This window comes from Panthera pardus, unplaced genomic scaffold (genome assembly GCF_024362965.1).
Source record: "Panthera pardus isolate Hobbes unplaced genomic scaffold, ASM2436296v1 HiC_scaffold_22, whole genome shotgun sequence".
In the NCBI taxonomy this organism is placed as follows: domain Eukaryota; kingdom Metazoa; phylum Chordata; class Mammalia; order Carnivora; family Felidae; genus Panthera; species Panthera pardus.
In genome coordinates this window covers 12,800,957-12,819,738 of record NW_026526788.1, presented here as the reverse complement: position 1 = coordinate 12,819,738, position 18,782 = coordinate 12,800,957, and the positions used below count along the sequence as shown (strand labels likewise).

Sequence of the window (18,782 nt, the reverse complement as noted above, 5' to 3'; positions counted from 1 at the left end):
GTTGCGAAGTGGGTCAGCATCACGAAAGACCACGCAATCCCAGTTGCCTAGCCCCCCTGGAGAGAGGCCTAAGACATCCGTGGGTTCTCTGCACGTCCCCCCGCCCCCAAGCCAGCACCGCCAGGCCAGGCGTTGAGGGAAGCTGTAATCAGACAAGGGGAAAACTCACTTGCTGATTGGCCATAGTGTGGTACCACCAGAAGAGTCTTGTGGTGATGTAATACGCCACCACCACGTCCACAGTGTAGTGGTCATGCGCTAAGAGAATACAGAAGATCCCAACCACGCTGAGGAGCCAGCAAATCCAGTGGTACCACCACAGTCGTCGAGGGGAGTCTGAAAAGAGGAGCGATTCACAGCGGTTACTCTGATCTTTCCTTCTGAAAACAGATCGTTTGGGCTGCAAATTTAAGGGTCTTAGCTTATGTGTAGTCAAGGTTAGAATGGAAGCAGCTTGGGGCGTCTGGGGGGCTGCGTCGGTGAAGCGTCTGACTTTGGCTCATGTCACGATCTCGCGGTCTGTGAGTTCGAGCCCCGCGTCGGGCTCTGTGCTGACAGCTCGGAGCCTGGAGCCTGTTTCGGATTCTGTGTCTCCCTCTCTCTGACCCTCCCCCGTTCATGCTCTGTCTCTCTCTGTCTCAAAAATAAATAAACGTTAAAAAAAAATAAAAAAAAAATAAAATTCAATATTTGGGGCGCCTGGGTGGCTCAGTCGGTTAAGGTTCTGACTTCGGCTCAGGTCATGATCTCAGGCTTCATGAGTTCAAGCCCCACATTGGGCTCTGGGCTGACAGCTCAGAGCCTGGAGCCTGTTTCGGATTCTGTGCCTCCCTCACTCTCTGCCCCTCCCCCGCATGCACGCTATCTCTGTCTCTCAAAAACAAGTGTTAAAGAAAAAAAAGAATGGAAGCAGCTTATCTTATGACGTGACTTTATTAGCAATTGTAATTTATACTTGGCTACTGCTTGATTCACATATAAAGACAGTTGAGAAGGACAACTGAGAGGATAATGCGTCGTGTTCCATTAAAAAAAAAAAAAAAAAAAAGCCTGTCCACTGACGTCTCATTCAACTTACTTATAAATAATTTGGGGTTAATGCTCCAAACAAAAATCAATACTTTTTGGTCTACAGATCCTTACACACGGACTAGGCAATTAGAATTGATCCAACTGTCTTACTTGCTTCCCAAGCTTTGTGACTAAACACTGACCTGAAACTCTTTAAGAGTCTCAGATTCCGGGTTGATGGGGGGTGGGAGGGAGGGGAGGGTGGGTGATGGGCATTGAGGAGGGCACCTTTTGGGATGAGCACTGGGTGTTGTATGGAAACCAATTTGACAATAAATTTCATATATTAAAAAAAAAAAACAAAAAGAGTCTCAGATTCCATTTCTCAAACAGAAATAAGAAAGAATCCAAATGCCTGGGGATTTTGGTGCAAGTGCATTCAAAGGCAGGGTAGTGTCAGGTCAATACCTGTCCGTACCTTGATTTGGAAGCTCCCACCTGAGGGGAGCACCATAATCTCTATTTGTCCAGGCCTTCCCACTTTGCATTCTCAAAGAATGGGCTGAAGAGGGTCTGAAGTTTTACGCAAAAATGTCACTTGAATGTGATCCGTCCTCCCTACCCAGGGGGAGAAAGGTTAGACTTTCACTGGCTTCTCACAGCATACAAGTACTACTCATTTGGGGGTGCCTGGGTGGCTCAGTCGGTTGAGCGTCTGACTTCAGCTCAGGTCATGATCTCACGGTTCGTGAGTTCGAGCCCTGCATCACGCTCTGTGCTGACAGCTCAGAGCCTGGAGCCTGCTTCGGATTCTGTGTCTCCCTCTCTCTCTGCCCCTCCTCCACTCACACTCTGTCTCTCTCTGCCTCTCAAAAATAAAGACAACTAAAAAAAATTAAAAAAAAAAAAAAAGAACTAGTCATTTGTTTAACCAGTATTTATTGAACATCTACTATGTGCCTGGGACAGGAAATGCTCTGGGTATAGAGATCAACGAACAAAACAGGCAAAGGGCCTGCCTTTGTTGGGGGAGATCCCTTCCTGGGACAGAGAAGACACAGTAAAAAATAATTATAATAAAGAAGGAGATTTTACACTGTGTTAGAAGGTGTTAAATGCTGTGAAAAAATAAAGTTGAACAGGAGAAGCAGGATCAGAAACCGAGAAGGGGAAGGGAGGTTTGCGACTTTAAATGGAGTGGTCAGGGCAGGGGTGGGGGGCACCGTACCCCACCCCCAGGAGAATCTGCATTGATACACCCTACAGGTACCATTCATTCTTCATGTCATGTCAGTCCCGACATGACATCCGTTTTAATTTCTACAACCTGTCCCTCGGCCATAGAGCAGCTACCAGCATCTCGCTCTAAAGACGAGGAAGCTAAGACTCAGAGAGGTTAAGGTCTTTCCCCGTCACGGAGGTGGGGACGGCACCAGGACTCAAAGTGAGAGGTTGTGAGCCGCGTCCTCCAAGTTTCCCGACATGGCCGTGCTTCCTTTGAGGATAAGACTTCACTGCCTTTACAGTACAACCAGCAGGGAGCGCTCCCCGGGCTGTGACAACCCCCCCCCTCCCCCACCGGCAAAAGGGCCAAACCAACAGAAAGTGCCCCACGCGCACCCCCCAGGCCCCTCCGGACCGCAGGAGAAAGAGAGCCTCAGGTCTCACAAACATAATCCGAGAGAAAAAAGGGGGCAAAAGACCATCTATAACGTCATACCACATGTTAATTTTAGAAACCACAAAGCCATCATCGGCAAGACTCAAGACATGCATGGAAATGACACAGGAACATGGGAAGCGAGGCATGAACAGCCTTAATCATATGTTAGGCCTTTATGTGCTTCACAAAGGGTTATCTGAAACAGATATGGTGAATGCCAGCATCTGTTAAATCTGAGCAGGGGACGGGGGTTTATTTAAGTATTTTTTGTGTGTTTCGCAATAAAATATTTTAAGTACATTTAAAAATATATTTCAGGTAGTTGTTTGTAAGTTTCTGTGTTTTGAGAAAGACTGAGCAAGCAGGGGAGGGGCAGAGAGAGCGGGAGAGGGAGAATCCCCAGCACTGTCAGCGCAGAGCCTGATGCTGGGCTCCAACCCACGAACCGGGAGGTCATGACCTGAGCCGAAATCAGGAGACGGATGCTTCACCGACTGAGCCCCCCAGGCGGCCCTTATTAGTACATTTTAAAGGAGACTCCCATTTGGCGCCTGCATCACTTAGTGTCCCTGAGCCCCCGGCTTCTATGAGGGCAGAGACCTCGCTGACCCCCACGCGCAGCGTAGGGCGGTGACACGCGGTCTACATCACGTGCCACCAGGCCTGGGCTCACGAGCTTTCCTCCCGGCTCCTTCCAGCAGCTGTAGCGCAGCCCGAAGGCTCTGCCGACACCAGAGGAGACCAGGCGCCCCCCCCCCCCCCGCCCCGCCCCCAGGGGCAAGAGCGGTGACCCCGCCCCCCGCCCCCGCCCCCCGCGCCGGGGGGCCGTGGTGTCAGGTGCGGTGGGGACGCTGCCGGAGGGCTGTCCTCGACTTACACTCTTTGATAAATAAGTAAGTGAGCGTGAGCATGACCGTGTGGCCGCTGTACAGGTAGTCCCCGCACATGTTGTGAGAGCCGGTGATGGACAGGCCGCCACCGGCAATGAGCTTCATTATCCTCCGCACTTGTGCTTCCCAGTCTCCGAACAGCTGTGGGAGAGGAGAGACGAGAGGGTTACCAGTCCACCCCGGGGTGCTGTGGCGCCCTCCTCCGGTCAGGGCCAGGCCCTGCGATACCCTGACTTCTGCCGAGAAACGCACACCTGGCCACGGACGTGGCTCTCGGCACCACCTCTGCCATTTCCCGAGACAAAAGGCATCTGTGGCTAGTCACAACCAGCCGCTTTCACCCGCACCTGAGAGCTCGTTAGGGCGGTCGGGGCTGGATGCCCGGAGAGCCAACCCCGTGATCAGAGGGCTGGACCACCAGGGAGGGGCGAGGGCTGGAGGTGGATGGCCAGTGACTCATCAGTCCTGCTTACAGGGGCGCCTGGTCGGCTCCATCGGTTAAGCGTCCGACTTCTGCTCAGGTCCTGATCTCGGGGTCTGTGAGTTCGAGCCCCGCATCGGGCTCTGTGCTGACTGCTCAGAGCCTGGAGCCTGCTTCGGATTCTGTGTCTCCCTCTCTCTCTGCCCCTCCCCTGCTCATGCTCTGCCTCTGTCTCTCTCTCTCTCTCAAGAATAAATAAAAACATTAAAAAAAAATCCTGCTTACATAACGATGCCTCCACAGAAATCCACAAGGATGGAGGTTCAGAAAGCGACCAGGCTGATGAGAAAGTAGAGATGTGGGGGGTGTGGGAGCCCCACGCCCCTCCCCAGAGACCTCGCCCAGGGCATTCCTTCCGTCTGGCTGCCCTAAGTTACATCCTCTTATAATACACCGGGTCTCTGGTAAGTTACATGTTTTCCTTACTTCTGGGAGCAACCTTTGGCAAACTAACCAAATCTGGGGGGGTCACGGGAACCCCCAATTTACAGCTCAGTGGTCGGACGCACAGGTGACAGCCTGCACTCGTCACTGGAGTCTGAAGGGGGAGGGGTCAGTCGGTGTGACACAGAGGTCCCTCCAGGGAGGGAGCAACAGAACTAACGCCCCCCACGCGTGCTCACAGAAGCGCCTGGTGTGGGTGCTGAGGAGAGGAGGCGCACGGGAATGTTCCTGCTTTTTGAGCTTCCGTCAAGACACGTAAACCCCCCACGAAGGCTGCCGTGCACGTTCACTAGAGAGGAAGCGTGTGGCCACAGCCGGTCCTTGCGTGCGTGCGCTTTCTGGAGCACGTTTCAGCAGACGCTTGGCCCATTTTTAAAATTACACTGACAGAGAAAGAGTAACTGATCGCGGTTTACGACGGGAGCCACTTGGGGGGAAATATCTGGGACAAGTCCCCGTGCTCAGCTCACAGGACAGCGGCTCTACGGACCCAGCTGATGCTGGAGGCTGAGGAGGTCAAACGGGACTTTCGGCGACCAAAGCGACACAAGGGACTGATTGGATGTACCTTCAATCTACCGAAATCACGTGAGTGGAACCGTGTGCTCTTCCTTTTCAGCAAGAGTGAAAAAATCTCACGGATAAACCTCCGTCTCTGATGCAAGTCTGGGCTGCACGCCAGAGTCATCAGAGGCTTAAACAACACACTCCCTGCCATTTTTCTTTGCTATGTCAAACGGTCTGTATCTTAGGTTGCCAGCACACGAGTCACTTTTAACCAGAATTAAATTAATCACCCTGACCCTTTTCAACATTTCACTGATAACATGCCAGGCTTTGGGAGACACGTGGTCTGCTACAATTTCCCTTTAAGAAAATGTATCAACATTTCTAGTCAAGGATGGCAGGTTGGACACATGGCACAGAGGAGACAGATTTCCAAATTCAAAGGGTCACCACAAGAAAACAGACCTCTACGGCAAGACTCGGCACCACGAGATTTCAGGTACGCAGTGGGGGTTAGCAAGAGACCCTAATGCCTCTAGAAATCAAAGACAAGCTTCATACTTGGGGTACCTGGGGGGCTCAGTCGGTTAAGCGCCAACTTTGGCTCAGGTCATGATCTCACGGTTTGTGAGTTCGAGCCCCGCATCGGGCTCTGTGCCGACAGCTCGGAGCCCGGAGCCTGCTTCGGATTCTGTGTCTCCCTCTCTCTCTGCCCCTCCCCTCCACTTGCACTCACTCTCTGTCTCAAAAATAAGTAAACATTAAAATTAAAGTCATGATGTATTTATAAAAAAAAACCACACAAACAAGCTTCATACAAAGGATCAAAGAGTCAGCTTTTTCAAAAACAATCCTGGAAGACAGAAGGCTTTGGAAAAATGCCTCCAAGTTCCGTGGGAAAATGATTTTCAACTTAGCAACCTATGCCCAGCCATACTCTTTTTTTTTTTTTAATTTTTTTTTAAGTTTATTTATTTTTGAGACAGAGAGAGACAGAGTATGAACGGGGGAGAGTCAGAGAGAGAGGGAGACACAGAATCGGAAGCAGGCTCCAGGCTCTGAGCCATCAGCCCAGAGCCCGACGCGGGGCTCGAACTCACAGACCGCGAGATTGTGACCTGAGCTGAAGTCGGACGCTTAACCGACTGAGCCACCCAGGCGCCCCTGCCCAGCCATACTCTTAAGCGACCCTGCAGTACAGGATCGACTAAAGCTGTTTTCACAAGATCTCATAGTATTTACCACCTACATACTCTTCAGGGAACTAGAGAGCATACGCTTTGTAAAGCAGAAAGAGCAGAAAAAAAGAAGAGACAGGATTTGCTAGGTCGTCAGTGAAGGCAGAGCCGAGGGGCTGTGAGCCTGCACAGTGAACCATGGCGGGGGGTGGGTACGGGTGCGAGGGTCATCCGCGGGAAGGTGAAACCACATGGGGGTGAGTGTGCACACAGAACACTAAGAAAGCAAAAGGCAAGGCAATCACTAACTCTCTAAGAAACAAAATGTTGTGCACAAGAGTCATTATAGGAAACGACTTCAGCTGGCTACGAAGAGCATTTAGAAACTAATAGTGTGAACACGAAATGTGGAGTTAAGTCAGAACAGAAATCCAGACCCGGACAGGGAAGAGGGGACAGGAAGCAGGACCGCCCACCGGGGGGGTGGGAGCTGGGGCACCGTGGACCCTCCCTCCAGCCTTCCCGTAGGAGGTCAATAATAAGACTTCCATCAGAAAAACAGAGAAACGGAACTGCCGTGTCCCTTATAGACCGCAGGGTAACACACACACACACTCACACACACACACACACACACACACACACACACACACACACACCTGTGAAAAGTAAAAAGCTATGAAGATAAGCACCACCAGCTTCAGTTAAAATTGTTGAAAGCAGTTAGGAACGTGGGCTGGAGTTGGTCAGGGCTCAGGGGGACGGATGGCTATGGTGTGTCGTGAAAGTTGTACAGAACCATTTTGTTTAAAAACATTTTTAAAATGTTTACTTATTTTTGGAAAAAGAGAGAGAGTATGAGGGCGGGGCAGAGAGAAAGAGGGAGACTCAGAATCCAAAGCAGGCTCCAGGCTCTGAGCTGTCAGCATAGAGCCCGACGTGGGGCTCAAACTCATGAACTGTGAGATCATGACCTGAGCTGAAGTCGGATGCTTAACTGAGCTACCCAGGTGCCCGTTTTTTTTTTTTTTTTTTTTTAATTGCACATATGTAATAAACACGATAGAAATTTTTCAAAAGATTTAAATGGAAAGTTGGGTCCAGTTCTATCATAACAATGCATAATATAAAGAGGAAAATTATGGCAACAAAAGCCTGGGTAGCTTTTCATTTTATTCCATTTCAGATTGTCTTTCCAAAAACTGTGTTTTTTACACTAGAAATCCTATTCTCAGGCACCACCACCCCGTAATTTGCCCTCCCATTTTAGCACGAAAATATTTGTGGGGAACCTGTACGCGTGGGGAGGAGGGAGACATTACCAGGTAAACACAGCATCGAGAAAAAAATAGCTGAAAATTAATGCTGCATTTCTTCCAAGTGCCCTTAAAACACCTAAGCTTTCTTTTAAAAAATCTCTTTCCATGGCTGTCAAACCTCTGGGAGGGGCAGTCTCTTCAAGCTTAGTGGGAAACAGGAAAAGAAGGTGGATGGCTATGGCCACATAAAAATTTTAATTATGTTTAAAAAAAAAAAAAAAAGCAAAGTAAAAGACATGTTGCATAACAACCGGAACAGAAACCAGCTAACATCTTTTTCACAGAAACTGACCATATGAACCAAGTAAATAAGACCAACGTGGGAGACAAAATGTATCAGAGGACAAAGGATATGACCAGCGGGAGGCATGGAGACCGCCAAACAAACAGATACAAACTTTGCTCGCAAATCAAGTTAGCAAGGCTGAGGGAAGTGGAAGCAGGGCTGGGGCTGGCGGGGCACGCCCAGCGGCTGGGTGAGGGGGGATGAGCTGAATGCACCTGCCAGCCGGGAGGGGTGGCGGGCAGACTGGGCTCTGCCACTTAGCTGTGTGATCCGAGGCAGCCGGACCAGTCTAACCCTCCACTTCCTCACCTACCACTTGGGGAGCATCATCGTTATGACAATCTACAAAATTCTCCTGCAAAAATCATCGTCGATATTGACCGGCAATCCAAACCGCATCGCCCGTGACTCGTTTACATGGAGTCTCAGAGCCTACCGCAAAGAAATGATCCCAGATGGGAATGAACCTTTAGGTAGAACTCTCCCACTATGATATTACGTATAAAAGGAACAGAGTGGAAACAATCTAACCAGGAATTGTTATTAAATAACTGCTTGCTTGCTACTGGAAGCCCAGGCCGGCAAGTACTGGCAACATCGGGAGTCCCTATAAAACGATTCTCAAACCTACTGAACCACCATCTGAGGTGACTGGTTAGACTCACACCACAGTGATTCAAATGCGTTGACTTGGGCTACGACTGCGTAATAAATTATGAACGAAATCAGTTTATAATGCCTGTGTAGTAAGTTTGTATCATAAACATCGTCTCTTATCGAGGAAAAAACAAAACATTTGGCATAATCAACTGTATTTTTTTAAAAACAAGCACAGAGAACACGTAGAATGCACAAACTACACGTCAGTAGGGTTTCAATGGCAGCTGGCAGGATTTCTCCCAGTCTCTGTCCCAAAGGGACTTCTAGAAGTCCCCGCTCCTTGGGCTAGAAAGAGAGGAATTCTCTTGGAAGTCTCCAGTTGTGGGATCTCGGCGGCCTTCGAGTGCAGGCAGGACATACGGGAAGAGACTAAAGAAGAGGAAAAAACGGGAACTCTGGTCTTCCCTCTCATGCTTCCTTTAGTTTCATTCCCCAATCTGCCTGCCCCCCTCCTGCAGCATCCTCAAAAAGCTGCTGCGAACATTCTGCGGGGTGTTTCTTACTTGCAGTCGGTGGGAAAGAGCATGGACTGCGCTCACCCCACTGTCGCTGGAAAAGTACCCCGCCCCCCACAACAGGAGGCTGTTGAATGTTCATTTCTGAAAGCAGAGATATTCTGGGGGACGTTCACACAAATCACTGTCTCAGTAGACGCTACACAGCTGTAGTAATTCACTCTGTGAATTATCGTCTCTTAGGGACACAGAAAAGTCAGTTTTCGGTGAAAATACAGCAATTTTCTTCAGCATGTGATGAATGGCTAAGAAGTAAACTGGCCCAAATCGCTTAAGCAATAACAAGGCACAGGAAGAAACCGCGAGCAGGAGGAGGCGGGAGAGGCTTCCTAATGACACAGACTAATCTAGTACAGTCAGAAACCAGTGAGCCCCTGGCTATTAGAAAGCAGGCTTCCCCGACTTTTCAGGGCTGAGTACCAGAGCGCTTGGATGAGAATTTGTTCCCCATCACCCGGTTCGCACACGGTCTAGCCCACTTGCCTCTTCCCTTTGCTGCACCTGAAGAGCAGGGACGCTCACCCCCTACTGGCCCGAGAGGGCACACCCGCCGGAACCGAGCTCACCAAATAACGCTGCGTCATCCAACGGCTCCGCTCTAACCCTGACGAACGGCCGCAAGGCGACGGGAGCGGAAATGCTACTGAGTATAATCCTTGCCCCTCACCGAGGCTTCGCCCTGCAGAAGCCCTGGAAAATCGGCACGGCTGGTCCCATCCGCCGGCTGCTCAGTGTTGGCGCTGGGGAGGGGACCCAAGTCCTGGGACCCCATCTGCCACTGTCCGAGGCACTGCAGGCCCCCTGCACACCGCCGGTACCCCTCAGCTTTGCATAAACCAGGACCTGGGTACACGCGGAGTAACTTTCCTCCAGCAGCCTCCTCCTGTCCAGATGTTCAGAGGTTACGTCCTGTGATCATGCCCCACTGCGAAGCCATGCAGCCAGGTAGCTCTCAAATTACTCATTCATTCATTCAATCAGTCGATCATTCAATCAGTCCATCATTCAATGAATCTACCTACTACCATCAGGGCAAATAACTTTTTGTCCCATTCCTGAAGAACAATCTCCCCGCCAAACAGAAAAGTCACTCTCCTCTACAACAAGCCGAGAAGGCCGCTCTGAGCCCCCAGACCACAGGCACACCCGCTAGGGAAGCAGGCATCGAGGCACGGAAGGGCTGGCGGCATGCCTATCACGCCCGAGCACCTGCAGCTGAGAAACACACGCTCCACACTGCGGCTTCCCTCAGCTTCTCCCCCTGATGACGGAGCCCGAAACGGCAAGACTCCGCCGCTCCCTGCGTGTCACCCGGCGGGGCAGCCCTCCCAACCAATGACGCGTCCGTAAGAACGAGCAGGAGTTACGAGAACGTCCTTCGCGGGAGAGGTGCTGTGCCTGCGGGTTGGGTGAACGGTTCTTGTGATTCCGTACTCCCGCCCCGCACGATTTCTCACACCGTCTTACTACTACTTGAGCGGGCAGGAGAAAGGGAGTGGTAACAGGGGGATTTTGTGTACGGAAACATTAGCTTTCGTGGGGATGGAGAGTCCAACTTTTCCACTGAGTTTCCCCATTAATGATCCGGTCGTATCTGCACCAGCCTGTGGGGTGGTTGGTGCAGAGGCCGTGACGCCCATTTCACAGATGAGCAAATCAGCAGAGAGGCTGTTTCTCTGTTTCACCCAGTGAGTCGTCTGGGCTCAGATCCCACCTCTCCCCTCCCTAAGCGAGCTTGCCTCTGGGGCCCTACAGACGGCCTGCTGTTGTCCCCAACGCCTCCCCAGATGACAAAGGCTCCAGAGCATCTCCAGGTTGTGGTGGCGGTTCTCACGAAATCCAGCCCACTTTACGCACGTCATTTCCAGGCAGGTGCACAGGAGCACTCGCTGAAGAGCCACTTTCCATAAGTGGGTTGTTTGTTTTTTTTTTTCCATTTAAATCAAACTTCCCCATTTCTATAAAAGCTGTTCTCATGGAAATCGTTCACAAGCCAAGGGCACGTTTTCCGCCTTCTCTAACAAGGTGTTTCCCACCTGTCCTTGACTTTCCTCGCCCTGGGCTGGGCTGTGCCGGAGGGGTGCTCCCAATGTCTCTGAGTCTGCCTGCACAGGAGCACAAGCCCCGGGTCGGGGTCCGGCGTCCGGGGGGCTCTGGACGGACACTCTGCCCAACGCGGCCTCAGCGGTCTCTCGTCTGGAAGACGGCAAGGATGATACTTCCTCGCCCACGGCACCCCCAGCCAAGGTGAGGGGAGGTCTGCTACAAGTGCCTGCTCCGTTATAAAGTGCGTCCAAACTTCGGGCAGCATGGCAATGACCATGTCCTTCGGGGAGAACCCCACCCCGGCACCCAGCAATCCAGATCGGGGTGGCTGTCCACGCGGCCCTCACCGACTCTCGTCCGTGGTCACAAGGCACTTTTCTGAACCCTTCTCCTCCACGTGGTAACTGCTTCATTCCTGGGAAGACTTCGTTCCACCCACAAATATCGCGTCCACCTCCACTGATGTGGCGAGATTTCACTGCGCGTCCTCTTAGAACACATTCATGCAACTTCTAAAAAGACGTTTCCCTCCCTTAAGGTCTGAAGGATCTGGCTCTCTGCACCTCTCCATTGTCAAGTGTATCCATCCATTCTAATACTATGCGGGTTGTTTTCTTTTTTTTTTAATTTTGTGGGGGCACGGTCTCTCTAATTATCATCAATAAAACACGAAATGCCCAACCAGCCTCCCTTCCCCTAAAAACTTCTGTATTTTTTTTATGACCTCTAGTAAAGGAGACTTACCAAAGCTTCACAAAATCTTAAAAAAAGGTTGGCTCCAGATTTCCCATTTTCTTATCTGTTACATTAAATAAATCCAGTATTTCAGCAAGGCACTAATCCCTTTAACAAAAGTACATTTGCTTTTAGTGTTGAGCGATCCTTTAGCCTCACTTGTTCATGAAGCAAAAATTTATAAGCAAATTCCCTCAGATGTTTATTAGGAAAATCCCTAAATCTAAAGGACAGTACAGGTCTTCCTCGACTGTACTGCCTCCTAATAAACCCACAGTGAGTTGAAAAATGTAAGTGGAAAATGCGTTCACTGTATCACTGTAAAATCAGAAAATCCTAAGTTGAGCCGCTATCCTTGGGAATCGTGTGTCTGATAAACACCCACAGACTCTGTGCTTAGCCTCCTCCATCATCGATGTGCTGCCACCCTTGCTCCATTCTCCCTCTTTTTCCTGGACCAGTTGAGGACAAACTGAATATGCTAGGACATGTTCCTCCACTGTCACACTCCTAACTTTTAACAACGAGGCAGTATGGTCCCAGTTAAGACATCTCTGGAATGCCCTTCACAGCTCTTATGCCCCAGCCAAGGGTCTGATCAGAGAATGCACAGTGAGGACACTTGGCACAGTCTTAATTTCTCCCAGTCTGCTAGTTTCTCGGTCTTTGTTTTTATGACGCTGATATTTCTGAAGAGTCCAGCCTCGTTTCTTTACAGAATGTCCCTCAATTTGGGTTTATCTGGTTGTTTATGTTCAAGTCCAGGTGAAATGTTATTGGCAGGAATATTACAGAAATGGCAGGCCCTTCTCTGCACACCATAGCGACAAGCATCTCTCATCATTTGTCCCGTGACCGGTTTGATCACTTGGCTACAGGAGTGCCTGCCGGATTTCTCCACCAAATACGCACCTCTGCCCCTTTATAATTAATAAGCAGTTTGTGTTCTTTTCTAAATTAGCTAAGTATCATGCCCTCAACCTCTCACCTAATGGCCTTAGCACCAATAATGGCTCCTGCTTGAATTACTACTGTAGTCGTTACAAATGGTGATTTTCTAGTATTTCTTTTACCTTTTTCTCCCTCAATTCTTAAAAGCTTTTTTTGCTCTAATGTACTATAATCAACTACTGTCATTATTTCATTGTGATACTATAATTATCTCGAACACGGCCAGCGGGAACCTCTCCAGCAGGGAGTATGGCTTCTCAATGGGACGCCCTGGCCTGCGGTGGCCGGGCAGCCCTTCCCTCAGGACACAAGTCCATTTGTCCATCTGCCCCTACTCTGACACAGTGGAAAACGCTTCCTGGAGACCCATCTGCCACCACCTGTGGGTCTCCCTGGGGTGCCTACTGAGTTCTCTGAGCCTGGTGACCTGCTTACTCTAGACAGCTGCTGCCACGTGGAAAACCTGTCACCTTCCCAGTGTCCCCCAAACACAGCCCTCCCTCTCCCCCTCACCTCTAAATCAGGCCATAGTGGCAACGCAGCCTCATCACCTCCCTCACGACCCGAGACGTGGCCAGACTCCCTGCCCTGTCACTAAAGACTGACAGTAACTGGGAGACAGCTGCGGGGGGGGGGTGGGGGGGGGAGCTCTGAATCAACTGTAACTCCCTCACACCCCCGGGGGTGCCAAACGACAGGGTGTTCAGGACAGGGGCCCGGCATCTGGCACCTGGGCAAGTCCTCTGTCCCCCCTCCCTCCCAGACAGCTGGAGGGTCCCTCGAAGGGGCACAGGTGACCACCTCTCACTCCTGCTATGCCTTCCCCCGTAGCCTGGCTCCTCGGAAGGGTGACAAGACCCCTCAAGTCTGCCCACCGCGCCCCTCCGGCTTCATCCCTGGCCATTTGCCACTGGGGCCCACACCCAGGGTCACCCCCCTTCCCCAGGCCTCCTCTGTACTTCCCCGTGGCTCAACCCCACCTGGTGAACTCCTCACCCTTTGAGACCTGGCCGGGACGGCCGACACCCAGCAGAGTATATGCTACCTTCTGCGGGCACCATAGGCAGGTGACGGCGATCTGCCGGGTGACTCAGGGAAACCTGGGTGCCCATGGAGGCCCCTGTGGTATCGACCTGTGTATCCTCAAATCTCACCCCACACAGGGCAGGTGCTCTAGAAATGCTTGTTCAGGAAACAATCTCCCTGCCTCACAATCTGGGGGCTCTCTGGGGATGTCCCGTAAATAAAACCACGCAGAAAGTCTAAGGCTTATAAAATGATGTAAAACTGCACATATCAAGGGTAAACTATAAGGAACTGGGAATAACTGCACAGAAAGCAAGATGAGAAATACATAAGACGACGATGCATAAAGGACTAATAAACATACGGAAACATTAACAGTAAACAGGGCTCTGAGTGATTGTAAAAACTTTCCTCTTCCTGTATTGTTTTTAGTGTATCTACAATAAATGTGTAGTTTCTTTAAAATGGAAAAAAATAATCTTTTTAAGAGAGAAAACAATCCAGTGCATTTCTTTTTTTTTTTTTTTTTTTGTCCCTGAAAAAGGAAGAGAGCATTGGAGGCAGACAGAGGAAGAGCCTTGGGATGGGGAAGGGTCTGGAAATTACCTGCGAGAAATAGTTAAAAGTGAGATTGAACACGGAAAGGGGGGTCACGGTGACGACGGTAAGAAACAGGGCAGCAAAGCAGAAAATGAGGTGAAATCGCGCACTGACAAATTAAATCCCACACGATTCCACAGCAGGACACGAAGCTACTTTGGTAAGGGACGCAGGCCGTGTTCTCACGGCCGACAAGGCCCGCGGGACCTCGTCACAACCTGGGATCGGCGGGCGTGCAGGGCCGCCTGCCACGGGGCAGCCACCTGAGAAAGCACCAGAAGAGGCCACGAGGTCCCTGCAGAGCGGGAGCGGGGCCTCCACGTCTCAACCTCGGGCTGCAGGAGCTTGGACCTTTCTCGATTCTGGGACGCGGGCAGGAGAGAGCACGGAGGCCGTTCTGTCCCGACCGCAGAACAGTGAACCCCCGCTGCCACCCAAACACAGCCTGTCCAACGGCGGGCCACGTTCAAGTGCATGGGGGCGGGGGTGCAGGGAAGAAAACACAACTTCGTACCTGAGGAGAACCACGTCACTAAGACGCCGTGTCAGATCACGGCACCGGCCAGCCGAGCGCCCTTGCTGCCATGTGACCGTGACCCTCTCTGTTCCAAGGTCACCACGGAGACCACCCAGCAGAGCCCAGCATGCACCTCAACGTGATCTGAGCCACGGATTCCCTCGCAGGGTGACTGGCGAGAGAGCTGAAACAGCCCCACGGTACCTCCTCCGTCAGCCGTGGGCTGTGCGCGAACCTGGGGCCCGGGGCGGGTCTTCCTTTGCCCCGACGGTCAGAGCCAACGTTCGTACGGAAAGCTAAGGACACCACAGAATTCGCAAATATTTGCCGTTGCGTTTTCTTTTTTAAAACTGGATCTGAAAGAGCAGGAACAAGAGGCAGGTGGCTATGTTCTGGTTGGTTCACACGCTCCTGGCAGAAAAGCTCTGATGACGGTAACGGGGCCGATGGCGTGACCGGCTGGCGTCCGCTAGGCCAGAGGACACGTGCGTCCCAGGAGCTCCTCGTCGAGCATCTGCACACCGCGACTCCCCTCTGCATGTCCCCAGGGGGGCTCAGCTCTGTGGCGGGAGCACTGACGGAGGCCTCTGTCCTTCGTGCCCTGGTCACCGCACATGCCCGTCACAGTCCTGCCGAGTGCCGAGCACACGGCCAGGAGATGAGCGTACTGAGTGCCACGAGCCTGCCGGGCCCTTCCTCCTGGAAGCCCCACGTCCTGGGCACCGGCATTAGGACTCCCAACATGACGGCAGAACCGAAAGACGACATCACACACAAAGCGTCTTCTAAGGCCCAACTCGTCCCACGCAGCTGAATGACGCCGGGACACCGTGTGAGGGCCACCAACCGACAGGCTGGGAAAGGGGTCACGTGGGGAGCTCTCGCCTCTGGAGGCTCTACTTCCCGCCCTGTCTCGGGCCTTTTCACGTGCCCGCATGCAGAACGTGACGGCTCCCGTGCTCGCCCAACCTTGACCCCGTACCGCTAACCGTCCTAGACGGCGCCCCACTCAGGGGTCTCCCAAGCGCCTCACGCATAACTATCCCAGTGGGAAGACCCAAGGGGCCTGTGAAACCCTCATTCCCCACGTCAGGTTTTTGCCCAGGGGTACGACCTGCGCCCTCCTGCCCTCCCTCCGGGGGACGGCCAAGCACCAGCCGCTGCAGCGCTCTGCACAGGGACCACGAGGGCGCGGGCTTGCACCAGGGGGCCAAGGCGCTGTCCACACAGGCATCTCTGTCCCCCACACTCACTCCTCGCTCACTGGCTCCTGGAGGCGTGCGACGCAGGCCGGCCCGTGACGCGAACGTTCGCCAGACAGGGCAGGGCGTAGGGTTGAAGCATACCCTGCCTTTGGCGTTTTCCGCCGACTGAGCCCTACGTGCTGCCGTCTCCCCCGAGCTCTTTCAGACAGACCCAGAAAGTGTCACTAGTGCTGTGCAGCCACTAAGGAGACTGGGGAACTGAGAAGGTCAACGCAACTGCCCTGGCTGGGAAGGGGCTGTGTGAGACCGTCCTGACTCTGACCTCAGTTCTTCCCACTACTCGTTACTCGGTCGGTTTGTCCTTTTATGGGGTGAGAAGCCCCCTCTCTGTGCAACGGGCCAGGGCGAGGCTGTTCTGGAGGCGAGGCTATGGAGGGCGGGGTGACTTCCTGAGGCTCCTTTCAATCCTGGCTGATTAGCCGTGGGCAGGGCTCTGAAGCAGCAAAGCTGATGTCCAGGGTCCCCCTCTAGCACCCCTTCTCCCCCTTCTGACACCGTTCTAGTCCTCAACTGGTCACTCGATTGCTCGAGCTTGGCCCGCCATGCCAGGGGCAGCCCCGGCCTCCGTGGCCTCCCCGACTCATCTGTCCAGCATCAGAAACCATTCCCTTGTTCCTGGGGACCATTCCTGCCGACGGAGTCACAACTGAACTGGAATCAAGTCTCCAGAGCCAACTTTCTATTTAGAGAAAAAATGGAGGACAGAAAAAGGCTAATCGACACTACAAAGGAAAAACCGGATAAATCCAGAACGTGGGATACCCCACGGAATAGCCTGTCTGATCTCCATGGGTTACGAGTGGGCTTAAAACAAGAAAAGAGGGAGAAAGGAGAGAGTACTGGCCTAGAATGGGAGACTTAAGAAACAGATCAACTAAATGTAAGGAAGTTGGCTCCTGTAACTTGTACAAACTGATGTTTTTTTAAAAAAAATTTTTTTTTAACATTTATTTATTTTTGAGACAGAGAGAGACAGAGCATGGACGAGGGAGGGTCAGAGAGAGGGAGACACAGAATCCGAAACAGGCTCCAGGCTCTGAGCTGTCAGCACAGAGCCCGACGAGGGGCTCGAACCCACGGACCACGAGATCATGACCTGAGCCGAAGTCGGCCGCTTAACCGACTGAGCCACCCAGGCGCCCCCAAACTGATGTTTTTAAAGGCATTTTTAAGACAACCAGATGGTTGTCTACGAACTGGGAACTGCCGATACCGAGGAAGGACAGTTGATCGTGTTGACTACGCCAACAGCATGAAAGTTATCAATAAAATGTCCAAAATTTTCAGATGCATACTAAAGTAGATAGCCATGAAACGGCATTACCTGGGGTCTGTTTTAAAATACCTCAAGGGGTGCCTGGGTGGCTCAGTTGATTAAGCATCCGACTTCGGCTCAGGTCATGATCTCGCCGTTCCCAAGTTCGAGCCCCACGTCCAGCTCTGCACTGACGGCTCGGAGCCTGGAGCCCGCTTCCGATTCTGTGTCTCCCTCTCTCTCTCTCTGCCCCTCCCCCACTCGAGCTTTGCCTCTCTCTCTCTCTCAAAACTAAATAAAAAACATTTAAAAAAATACACATATACTTTTAATTTTTTAAATACGTCAAAATAAAATGAGATGAAGCTAACGTAGCCACTCTTGATAATCACGGCGCCTGGGGGGTTGGGCACGTACAGCTTCCACACATGAGGTCCTCTGCCCTGGGAGATGCGCATGAACGGTTTTAGAATAAAAATTATTTTCTGAATCCTTTCTTCCACGAGCCTAAAGGAATTAGATTTAACACATTGTAACTAATTGTGCTCACTTTTTTTGCTAAGCTGTACTCACATTTCATCCCCTCCCACGTTCTTTTATTTAAAAACTCCCAATTTCCAAAGGACCATCACGAGGGACGGCCCCGCTCGGGATTTCTGGCAACACCATAAACCAGAGGCACGTCTGAGGTTTCGTTTTTTGGCACAGTTCCTGCTGTGACCTCTTGTTTTTACCAAGAAAAGCCACAACTCTTTATAGCCTCGGGACCTTGGCTGGATTTGCCTATGACTCAGGCAGGCCGTGAGTGCCAACAGGCCCCGGGCGTGGGCCGGCCGGCCTGGGCGCGATGGCAGAGAGAGGCCGTAAGGAGAAACGGAGCGGGAGCCAGGGCAAGGGGGATGGCCGCACGGCACAGTCCCTCACGGCCGATCCGGTCCGTGGGCCCGGCCAGACTTCCCATCTACCTAAACGAGCGCGCCCCACTCCCCGCTGGAGACGCTTCTCGACGTGCAGACTTTTTTTAAGAAGCCGAACTCAACTTAGGCACATACATCTCAACTGTCAGCCTACTACTGAGAACACACGGCTGATCGCCAGCCTCCCCCCCCCGAGTCCACGTGCATCACTGGAGCCTCCCGGCGAAGATATTTCCTACAGCCCGGCAGCCCCAGGCAGGCACTCAGTTTTCAGAGGCCGCAGAAGGGAGGCTGGCTTCCCGGGAGGAAGAGGGGACGAGGTGGAAGGGGGAGGGCGGTGGGGCTGCTATGAGGGACGAGTGGAAGCTGGGACCACTTGTTCTTTGTGGCGGCTTCTCCAGGGTGAGGAGTCTGAAGTGAACCAGAGGAAGAGAGAAGCAGGGGACCAGCCACCCTCCTGGGCACACGCGTGAGTCTTAGAAGGGAGACCGGTAAGTAAGCACGTAACTTAGCGGG

General features: G+C 52.1%; 1 protein-coding gene across 7 annotated transcripts in view; it reads right to left on the bottom strand.

The window, feature by feature from the left end:
* SGMS1 (sphingomyelin synthase 1) overlaps positions 1-18,782 on the bottom strand; it is a 289,527-nt gene that overhangs the window by 2,256 nt on the left and 268,489 nt on the right. For all 7 annotated transcript variants that reach the window (XM_053910258.1, XM_053910261.1, XM_053910259.1 and 4 more), the window contains 2 exons: positions 3,552-3,705; positions 170-336 (listed from right to left, as the gene is read on the bottom strand). In XM_053910258.1, coding sequence (XP_053766233.1) covers positions 170-336; positions 3,552-3,705 — 321 coding nt within the window. The remainder of the gene's footprint in view (positions 1-169; positions 337-3,551; positions 3,706-18,782) is intronic.